The sequence below is a fragment of the Orbicella franksi genome, chromosome 5 (genome assembly GCF_964199315.1).
Source record: "Orbicella franksi chromosome 5, jaOrbFran1.1, whole genome shotgun sequence".
NCBI lineage: Eukaryota > Metazoa > Cnidaria > Anthozoa > Scleractinia > Merulinidae > Orbicella > Orbicella franksi.
The window spans coordinates 7482401-7493906 of record NC_138149.1 but is presented as its reverse complement, the minus strand read 5'-3'; the positions used below and the strand labels follow the sequence as shown (position 1 = coordinate 7493906).

The 11506-nt window shown below is 42.7% G+C and overlaps 2 protein-coding genes across 3 annotated transcripts in view; one reads left to right on the top strand and one right to left on the bottom strand.

The window, feature by feature from the left end:
• Positions 1–432: 432 nt before the first annotated feature.
• LOC145488634 (neuroligin-4, X-linked-like) overlaps positions 433–11506 on the top strand; it is a 198055-nt gene continuing 186981 nt past the window's right edge. Inside the window, exons 1-2 of one of the 2 annotated variants that reach the window (XM_081467539.1) lie at positions 433–971; positions 1088–5865. In XM_081467539.1, the coding sequence (XP_081323665.1) occupies positions 1265–3040 (1776 nt within the window). In that variant the 5' untranslated portion in view covers positions 433–971; positions 1088–1264 and the 3' untranslated portion in view covers positions 3041–5865. Of the gene's footprint in view, positions 5866–11506 lie in introns of those variants that run through there. The other variant, XR_014049521.1, reaches the window with a different exon arrangement.
• LOC145488637 (neuroligin-4, X-linked-like) lies at positions 5873–10408 on the bottom strand. Its single transcript, XM_081467541.1, has one exon. The coding sequence runs from the start codon at positions 10100–10102 to the stop codon at positions 8342–8344; it is 1761 nt and encodes a 586-aa protein (XP_081323667.1). The 5' UTR covers positions 10103–10408; the 3' UTR covers positions 5873–8341.

Sequence of the window (11506 nt, the reverse complement as noted above, 5' to 3'; positions counted from 1 at the left end):
CCATCGTTAATTTGTATCGAGCGAAGCTTCTGGGTTTTTTTTTTTTTGTTCAAGTAGTCAAAATGACTACAAGGGTTAATTGTTTCAAGCTCATGTGAGGTGTCAACGAAGTCAACATAGAAAATAATAAATTGATTTTATTAAAAGCAAATCAGTCCTTTTAAGGACCTCATACTCAAAAAGCTGCCGCTGAGTTATAGCGCAGTGTTATGTCAATCAATCTGAATGGCTATTTGCATTACTTGGGTTCTTAGCCTTTCGCGCGTGAAAATCTTTGTTGACTTTGGCTATGGCCGTTATTAGGTAATTAAGTAAAAATGACTAATATCTGGCAAATAAGTCAATAAATTGTCACAGGAAACGAATATGCTCTTTGTTGTCTGTTATCGCACCAGATCGGAGCGAGGTTCATTGTATCCTTTGTTGGCCGTGATAGATTTGGCTGTAGCGTCATGGAGAACCAAATGAAATGCTATATTAATTTTCTCGTTGATGAAAAGATATGATTTTACAGCTTCATCAAGTGCTTCCGAAATTAGCTGCAAAAAATGTTAATCGTTATCGCCTCTGATTTTTCTGTTAAAAGCAAAACTTTGCTTCGGAATATCATTATCTAAATCAAATTTGAAAGTGGTACCCCAAAGTCTGCGGGAAAAATTGCCCAATACCCTTTTGACGTTGGGCCACTGAATTCAATTGACCTTTTAAGCCATTGCTTTGCTAAGACCGTGATGCTTGAACATGTTCCAAATATTTACATGGCGTATTCTCGTCCGTCGTCCTTTGTTTCAGTATATTTGCCTTTCATAAAAATCCGATAAACACATATTTGTCCTGTGCCGAGGCCTCCAATTGGATGGTATGGCCAACTATGTATTTACTTACACATTAAGTACGGTGCGTTTGTTTCTGGGGATTTCAACATTTGATCAGTTGATCCAGAGTGAAGCCTTGCTGTTTTTGCAACAGAGGTAAGTTACAATTCTTCAATGTTAGCACTTGCATAACCTGACGTAAGCTGACATACCGTCTCCGCCCACTTAAAGCTTTTAACGCAAACATATACATTTTTCTGATAATTCAACAGAGCGGAGGCCTTGGAAGATCTCTGACATTAGACCAGCCTTTCCTTTCTGATTAAGTGATCTTTCAACGGGGTTTCGCCGAATATTAAGAATCGTCAAAAGACCGTCTTTTTTTGCCTTGAATGTGAAACTGAAGAGCTGCGCACATCTGCACTGAACTGAGGTCGAGAGAGCTTGATATGGAATTGCGCGCAATGTTGATTGCAGCTTTCCTCGTGCTTACAATCGGTGAGACTAATTTTGTCAAGTCTGCAGATGACAATGTTGTCATTAGCACAAGATATGGATCAATTCAGGGAGTAATCCGCCGCTTCCCGAGTATCAACAAACCCATCAAAGCTGTGAACAAGTTTCTTGGCATTCCGTACGCTGCGCCGCCGGTCGGAGAATTGCGGTTTAGACCTCCGAAGCCAGTCTCCGCTTGGAAACCTGCTACTTACAACGCCTCGTACTTTCGAAGCATTTGCATACAACCCGGCGACTACAATGTGCTCTTCTGGCCGAATTTCTCCCACCCAGAGAGCGAGGATTGCCTGTTCTTGAACGTCTACACACCCCACCGGATTGACAGCTCAGCGGCCGGAGACTCCTACCCGGTCATGGTTTACATTCACGGTGGGGGGTACGAGGTGGGTACCCCCGTCGTATCCCCCGGAGATGTGATACCCCTGTGGGGAGTCGTTCTGGTCACCATACAATACCGATTGGGGCCCTTTGGTTTCGTTACAACTGGTGACCCTGAGGCACCCGGAAATTATGGGATGTTGGACCAGATCGCGGCTTTGAAGTGGATCCAAGAAAACATCAAAGACTTTGGAGGAAATGCGTCAAGTGTTACCATATTTGGTGAAAGCGCAGGTGGGTCTAGTGTTGGACTGCACGTGCTGTCTCCTCGCTCGAAGGACCTTTTTCACCGTGCTATTGCTATAAGCGGTGTTGAATTCTCTCCTTATGCAACTGGATCAAACACTTCTGCTGTGAAACACACAAAAGATTTGGCTAAAGCAGTGAAATGTCCCGTAGATGAAAGCAGCGCGATCATAACGTGCCTTCGCTCAAGGGAAGCGCGTAAACTTTTGCTCAACACAGCTAATATATGGAGACCTGTAGTGGATGGTGACTTCCTACCAGACACACCCGAAAGTCTCAGAAAATCCGGGAAATTCAACCGCGTCACACTCATGGCGGGCTTCACAAGCCAGGAAGGAGCGTACTTCTTTCCAAGCCAAATCAATGCTCTCACCGTTAAAAACTTTCCAGAAACGGTCAGTTTTGTGCTGCAATACATCCTCAGCAGATACGGACAGACATGGACACCTGAAACCAAGGTGGCTGAATCTCTGATAGACGCGGTTGTTTTTATGAACACTCCGTGGCCTTACGTTGAAGACCTCAATAAACTGAGACGCGGGTTTTCGGATGTAATCACTCATTCTTGCGTTGCAGAACCCGCGCATGCGAGTTTGACATTCCACAGCAAGCATAGCCCAGCCTACCTCTATGAGTTCGCGTATCGTTCGAAACTGGACCCCTCGCCCGAATGGCTGGGCGTAAGGCATAAGGATGACACACCATACCAGTTCGGTTTTCCACTGATGAACCTCACCGTCCTTCAAAACTTCGACGAAGCCGACAGAAACGTAAGCGACATGGTCATAACACTGTTCACGAATTTTGCCAAATACGGTAATCCGACACCAGGGCCTGTGGGCGGCGCCTCATGGGAGAGATTTAACCAGAGTCACATGGTCTACCTTCGGATTCTGGAGGAGCCCTCAATGGCGATCAACTATCAGCCAACCAAGATGGCGTTTTGGCGTGAGTATTATAAAACGTTTTTAAAAGAGAAAGAATGTCGTGTTTTAGCCGTGGCAAGTCGGGGAACTAGAGGCAACGAAATACGAATCACTTCGTTTATACTCGTTTACGTAATCATTGTTACCGTGTTGTTTTAAGCATCGTTCATGAAGCATTACAGGAATTGCGGCTCCTATAGGTATATTTTAGTTAACCCGGTTGTCCGAAATACGATTATCGCTTATCTAGAATTAAAAGTTAATCGTGGTTTTTACATTCGATTTCTAAATACAACTGCTAATATTTTGCAGATTAGCCGAAAGTCAAAACAGAGAGAAAAACGACAACAACGGGAAATGTCTTTAAAGGTTGCAAAACCGAAATATAATAAAAAAAAAGTGCATGCTAACCTTGATTGACGCAACCGTACTTTGAATAATCGGGACCTTTGTTCTAATAGGACTAGCCTGTTCCAGATCCTCGTGTCACGCCAGTGCGAACGGTCAAAAAAGCCGGCGATTGAAAGAAAAACGAGCGGGGTCTGGGAGAGAAAAAAGTAAGGATCAGTCCCGCTCTTTTTTCGTTCGTCTCGCCCGCTTTTTTGATAGTCTTCACTGACCGAGAGCCTGGAACAGACTAAATAGGACAGGATGAACGTCCTAGAGGCTGCATTCTTCATGACCAGCGATGAAACGTTTTTTTTGTTTTTGACTGGGTAGGTAAGGTAGGTAAGCCGGAAGAGAACAAAGGTCCTGGGTAAAGAATTCAGGAGATAATTAGACCAGTTGTGTTATAGAGCGGTTTTCATTTGAATGACGAAAAGTAATTGGTTTTGCATCGCTACGCCAGACGATTGGCTTAAAAAACTCGCGTCAATTTTTCATCCAATCAGAAGTAAAACCAAAGCCAATCGTGACTCGTTCGCGCTCGTTTTCCCGCGCTTTGCGTCCACGACATAAATACATTGAATTTTGATTGGTTCACTAGATTGCCTGTGCAATTTGTGATTGGCTAGAGTGATTACCTTGGTTTTGGTTTTACGACAACCTAAGAAAACCGCTCTGTGTATATCAAGATGAATCTCAAAATTATTGGAATCTCGTGAAAACTGTGGAAAAAAAAACGAAAGAAATACTAGGAAGCCTAAAAGAATTAAAATCTTATTCCGGAGGAAAGAGAACATTGACCAGAAGTTTATAAGATACTTTTATAAACCTCTGACTTGAACCAAAACTATTTTTTAAACTAGTTTTTTTCAAGAGAATAAGAGGGAGAGACCTGGCGCGCATGCCAGAAAGTAAAACGACCAGGTCACTCTGATCTAGCGTCGAACAGCAGATTAGCAATTTGACAAGAACCTTTGATGCTTGCAATAAGAGAGGAATCTTCGAACAAAATTAAACGTGACCTGGGTTTTTCGCTGATATACAGCAACACAGCTGCAATAAACCGAAACCCAAGGCCGCCCAAATTTATATTTGTTTTTATGTATAGCCTGATCGGAACTCAACATCATGTATAAATTAAGCATTTGATGGAATTTCCGTATTATATTGCAAAATATCACAAATACATCGGACTAGAAGTTTCTACCGAGCAAATCAGAACAAGTATTTTGGGAAAGGTGATAATGGTTACAAGAATGGAGGTGGATTACAATTCATTAAATTGGCCGTTCGTGAGAAAATTTCAAGAAATCAAATAACCATTCTGGTGATATTTTGGATCTTTGAGTCATTTATTTTTTTCTTTTTACTTGTTATTCTTTTACTTTACCACATTTAGAGTCTTTTTTCAGTTCTGTTTGGAAGACGATAAGCAAGTTTATAGCAAGCTATCGACCGTTCAAAGCAGGTCAAATAAGATATGGTAACCACAACACCCAGTCCCTAACCAACTGTTATTACATGGCTAGCTTCGTGCGCGGGGAAGATGAGCTATATCTTGCGCTGTGGTTGGCTACCCGACTGGCAAGATGGCGCTATCTTGCCCGCGAGGGATTACCCGGTGTGCACCGCAAGAAAATAGTGTTTTTTCCATACAGTATATAATAAATCCTTTATTGACCAAGATTGTTCGGTCAAAATGGCTCGATATTGGCCTCTTTTTGGCGTCTTTATGGGCTGAGTCGGTGTCGAGGTCCATAAACACGCAAAAAAGAACTTCTTACCAAATCCGACAAAACGTTGCGCTCAGCATCTCAGTTTATTTCTCCGAAAAGAATTATAGGAATGTAGTTATTTCATGGCTAAAGGAAATGACGGGCAACAGCTACTGATTAGGTCTGATATTCAATATTAAATTTTTAAGTATTGAAACCTGTAATGAGAAATTGTATGTTGATGTCAGGACTCAAACGGTTGATGGATCATCAAATTCTCCCAACTACTACTATTAAAAATGTATAGCGAGCAGTAAGAAGAATTTGTATGCTGACATCGGGGCTTAAAGGGTTGATAGATCATCAAATTCTCCCATCTACTACTATAAGAAATGTATAGCGAGCAGTAAGAAGAATTTGTATGCTAACATCAGGGCTTAAAGGGTTGATAGATCATCACATTCTCCCAACTAGTACTATAAGAAATGTACAGAGAGCAATAAGGAGAACTTGTATTCTGAAATCAGGGCTTGAAGGGTTAATGAGAAGGCAGTTTATAAGTGGAACTTGACATGGAGGCTTCAGATTATACATCGTTGTCTCTTACCTCTTACCGTTATAAACGCATAACTGCAACTAAGGAGAATTTTCATGTTGCTACATAATTAGCAGCGTTATCAGTGTTATAAAGTAGAAATAGAACCGTAGATCTGCACCAGCAGCAGTTTGTTCAATATTACAATTTTTTTTAACAAACATGTTAATAAAATATTTTAAAAGAACCATTGAGTATATTCCTATTTGGCCGTGAGGTTCGTTACGAATACTGAGCTCTTTACTCTCTTACAGACCCTGCTCCTTGCTTTTGTTCATACCACTAGTACTATTGTTATTACTATAAATTATTATTGCTACTTTTCACCCTGTCTCTCCTAGCTATGTTTTCCTGTTTTTTTCGTTCTCTTCTATCTTCTGCCATCTTTCCTGTAGCCTGTTACAGGCTCTCGGTCAGTGGCTGGGACGATCGAGGAAGCGAGCGGGCGACGAGCGGGGTCTGGGAGACCGCCCGCTTTTTCGATCGTCCCCACTGACCGAGAGCCTGGAACAGGCTACCTTACCTGCTACCCCCAACCCGCTCCCCCTTCCCCCGCCGGACTGAAGTTCAGTTAATTAAGAGAAGTACCAGAGAAGTACCAAGATACCCATGACGTGAAGATATCGTAGCTAGTGGGCGGTATCTTCAGTTCTCTAATGCTTTCAGCTACAACTGCAAAACCTATTTCGTTTTAAAAGGTATCTTTTAGGGGTCAAATCAAACGACGATCGAATAGTATCCCATGATGCAGCTGGTTTAGGCTTATATTATCACTGCGTACGTGACGTCATCATTCATTCCACGCTCTCGATCAGGATGAAGCCACGGCGTGCTTTCATACTTGTCTGGATTCCGTGGCTTCTGCTTTTAAGAGTACCGAGTTAGTTTATATTCAATGCGTTTCAAAGGAGAATTTTGCCGTTACAGTGAAGGGTTTTACTTGTGTTTCGTTGGTCTGTCGAGAAATACATATAAGCTATGTGGAAAGCATGGACGAACGAAAAGAGCTCTCGTTGCTGTGGTTGTTGTGAATTCGCCTACGGACGAATTATTCGCTGGGGTAAGAAGCCCTGTGCTGATACGAATAAGTTATAACAGGTACATTCTCCGAAGAGAAGTTCAGGGGTTTTCTGATTTTTCTTTCGACATTTCTTGTCCGCTTCTTAGCAGGCTTGTTCCGTGTTGTGCCGTTTGCTGCATGACATCTCTTGATTACGGCTCCATTGAATTATTGAAATTTACGAAGTTAAACACTCCGTTATTAAGGTTAGTTATCACTGCTGAACATTTTGCAGTTTCGGAAAGAATAGTAACCAAAACACCTTCGAAAATAATCATTTTGACTCTAAAAGATGACCAAGCTCGGGAATAAAGCGCCAAACGAACTGAGACTTTAAGCAGACATTCACACACGCAACACTGGTAATTGCGCTGGTATGTTACGAAATTTCAGTCCACCTCGATCGCTTGAAAGGTCATAAAAATGTGGGTACTTCTCGGTACTTCTTTGCTAAAAATCATTATTATGTCTATATTTTGTGGCGTGATGCCCAAAAATCGAAGACATCAACATACTGTGCAAAGAAAAGCGAATATTCATGACCTTGTTGCGGGTCAACGAACACTTTGTGATGCGAATAGTCACATAACACGATCAACGACAAGAATACTATAATAAGGCCGCGCTCTTAAACACTTACAATTCATTATAATCGCGTCAAAGATTTAAATAATGCAATTTTCTAACCTTTTACTGCAATAAAAATAAGAAATGGACCGCGGAGAAAACCACGTTATTTCACGCGGAAATCCATGATAACTTCGATGTTGCGTCACGTACGTAGAAAATTGCATCATGGGATACTATTCGATCGTCGTCTGGGGTCAAATAAAGCTCAAGCTGCGCCGATCGATCTCCTTTAGGGGTTAAATTCAAATTTCCCGACATGCATCCCCGACCTTTTCATATGGAAGTCCCACACCCACACCCCTCGCCCTCTCCCCCCCCCTCCCCCGGGCTGAGACCATTGTTACAAGTGCAAGTCAAAGCTACTAAATGTTGTTGACTGAGATAGATTGGTTATGGAACAATACTTCATGTCTCATCTTCATGGAAAATCATGTCTCATCTTCATCTCATCTCTCATCATGTCTCATCTTCATGGAAAACGATACCGCTACTAGTCTTCTACTGTTTTTATTATTAAAAGCTCACAAGGTTTCCCCAGCCTGGAGGAAAAGTCGCTGTGACATCTTACGATCCTGTCTTTCAGACGTAAATTCTACTCAACAGAGTTAACTCCCCATATAGGCCATATTTCCGGTGTCATTCACCTCAAGTTATTTTGAAGATCACTCCCGGGTTCAGAATTCTCAGTGGGGCCTAGAAACAGCCAATCCTGTGACGCGAATTTTGCTCACTTGGGCAACCCAAGAAGTCTTAATTACAAGCATTTTCAGCCTTTACGAAAACATCCACGCAACTTGAGAGGTGTGGCCTCGGGACTGTGAAGACCTACATGGTGGTGGTGGTGGTGGGGGGAGGGGGGGTACGGAGATTAACTCTCTCACCCTTCATTCTCGTTTGTTCTACTGTGTGTGATTCGTGCTTACCACTAAGTTTTGTTCTAATATGTTCTCGAACTAATGTGTTTCAGTTCGTAGTCTTCTTGTTGCTTCATGTGTTTCACTTGGTCCTAGTGTCCTATATTGCTATCAGAAATCTAACTCTAATGTTGCAGTACGTGACAAATATATCTTTTTTTAGGTGAGTAGGGTGTTTATCAGGAAAAAACATACAAACACGACAAGGCATGAAAAACTAAGGCGTTTTTTAAGAGCATTGGATCTGACCTCACAAACGTAAGGATCCTTTACCAACATCCTCTCGTAGTACTCATTCCAAAATGCCATTCTGGTTGGCCTGTAATTAACGGCAATTTTCGGCTGCCTTTGGATGCTAATATATGCCTTGTGGCTCGAGTTGAATCGTTCCCACGTGACACCGAGCACGGGCTGAGGTGTAGGATTTCCATATTTCGCAAAGTTTGTGAACAGAGTGATGAACATATCGCTTACGTTTCGGTCAGCATCGTTGTACTGTTGCAAAACAGTCAGGTTCATCAACGGAAAACCAAACTCGTACGGTGTGTCGTCCTTATGAGCCACGCCTTTCCACAGGGGCCTTGGGTTGAGGTTCGATCGATGGGCAAACTCGTACATGAACACAGGAGCATGTTTACTGTGAAGGATCAAGTCTGTGTGAGTTGGACCTGTCATGGTGAAATCTCCCACGGCATCTGCTAATCCAACTTTTGTCTTGATGTCATCCTCTCGGTCCGACCAAGGCGTGTACAATAATGTTATCGCATCGAGGAGGGCCTTCGGAAGATTTTCCTCTAACATTTGTCCGTATTTGTTACCAATGTTGTAAAACACTGTTTCAGTGTAAGAACGGAAATTTTCAGACGTCACATCGTCGAGGAGTTGAGGAAAAAAGTAGGATCCTTCACGGCTTGTAAAACCGGCCATGTATGGAACGTAATGAAATCTTCCAGCTTTCCTCAGGTTCCTCGGAGTGTCCGGAAGAAAATTGTTATCAACAATGGGCCGCCAGACGTTTACCTCCTTCACTGGGAACTTAAAAGCATCAACGGAACGCAGACACTCGATCATTTTACGGCTTTCTTTCACGGAACAGCCGACCTGTTTGGCAACTTTTTTGCTCTGTTTAGTCACTTCCTCCGACGATCCAATGGCAAATGGAGAGAGGTCCACTCCACTGATTGAAATGGCACGGTTAAACAGTGCCTTGGAGAGTGGGGACAAGACCAGAAGACCCACACTGGACCCGCCTGCGCTCTCCCCAAATATGGTAACCGCCGAAGGGTTGCCTCCAAAGAACTTTATGTTGTGTCGGACCCACTCCAAAGCCTCGATTTGGTCCAGCATCCCATAATTTCCAGGGGCCTCATAGTCACCGGACGTTATGAAGCCAAATGGGCCTAGACGGTATTGTATTGTCACCAGCACAATACCCCATAAGGGGATTACATCCCCCGGGCTTACAGCGGGGGACCCGGCATCGTATCCACCGCCGTGAATGTACACCATGACGGGGTAGGGTTCTTCTGAGTCCGGGTCCCGATGAGGCGAATACACATTTAGATACAAGCAGTCTTCACTCTGAGGAATCGTCAGGTTTGGCCAGAAGAAGTCATTGTATTCAGGATCTTGAATGCAGACATTCCGGAAGAAGGAGGCGTTGTAAATGGCGGGTTTCCAAGGCTGTGGTTGCTGAGGAGGTTTAAACCTTAAGTCACCGACCGGCGGTGCGGCGTAAGGAATCCCGAGAAACTTGTCCACGGCTTTGATGGTTCTGTTGATGTCTTCGAAATGGCGAACATTTCCTTGAATCGTTCCATATGTTGTGGTCACTCTAACCTTATCACCATCAGATATCACTGAACAGAGTTCAATGGTTATTAGATATGAAACTATGTTGGAGATCTTAAGGAATTCCATGGTTGTCGACTTGTAATGTGCAGGATAACTTTCACGTCACAAATCTACTAGCCGCGGCCAAAAGAAATAACTCTGACTACTTAACGCAACTAATGATTTGCAACCTCACACCAGCGAATTACTGCCGGCTTGTTCAGCCGGGTTCATTTCCTTTTCTTAAATGAAAAGTCACTGACAGATTGTTTCAGCTTTCGCCTCCACTTCGTCGCAGGCATCTAATGGATTCAATCAGCATGCAGTGATCTATAAAACTTGACCCTAGTTAAATAACCAGATAAAATGTTGCTAGTCGTTTATTTAAGGAAGTCGAGGACCTAATGGTTACAATACAAACATGAAGTCCCGATAACAGACTATCATCGACTATAAATAACATCTCATTCAAAATAAAATGAACAACTATTAAGTTGTGATTACATTTCTCGAACTTAATTTGACAGCCATAGTCTTGTAACAACAAAATACCGTTGGATTGTTCTTATCTTGTACACGCCATTTTTGTCTGTTGGGTTAAGATCAGATCGCATTAACGAGACCTCAGCAGTGTGTGGTCGACAAACATACCTCGTAAATTAAAAACAACCTTTTAAACTTTAGAAAGTTAGTAAATTTCAGAGTACTCATTCTTGTAACGGAAGGGGGGGGGGAGGTACGACCAATACTTCGGCACTTTATGGTAATGTTGTCATGCTGTGGATTAAGCATTGTCAAAGTTTTTGTCATTGGAAGGACAAGTGAGAAATGTTTATTATCTATTATAGCTAGGTTGTCTTTTTAAAACCTACCAATGTTACCTTTACAGAGACAGAGACATCACGACTTTACAATTAGAACTTGCTACTCCGTCCACCCCCCCCCCCGCCCCTCCCCCCTCCTCATCCTATCCTGATCCCAGACTGTAAAACAATCCAAATCGCGTGGACCGCATAGGTGGGATTCCCGAGACAGGCTCTTTGTGAACACAGGTTTAAATTGCAGCTTAATTGGATTTCTAAGATAAACAGATCTAGCTGTCTTGGTCTTGATAGAGAATCTAGATTCCTAATACTTTGTCGTAAGTTGAACATTTGTCAGGTATGTTTCGGAATCAAACCTTGTTTTAACTGACGCAAGAATAGACACAGCAAATACCAAAACCTGTCGCTTCCAGTGCCAGCTGTTTTCCTAAGGAATCGTCATGAAAGGGATAGTTTAAACTATACCGCACGACCTATCGACCTGGGCCACCAGCGTATCACGTTTTATTTGCTCATTAGGATCTTGTAATTGAGGCAATTTTTCAACACTGTTATCTTATGACCATTAATTGAATTACAAACCACAATTGGCACCAAAATGACGATAATGTATACTTCAACACGGGAGCAGCACGTATTAAGTGTTTGCTGATAGGGACCCATGTAC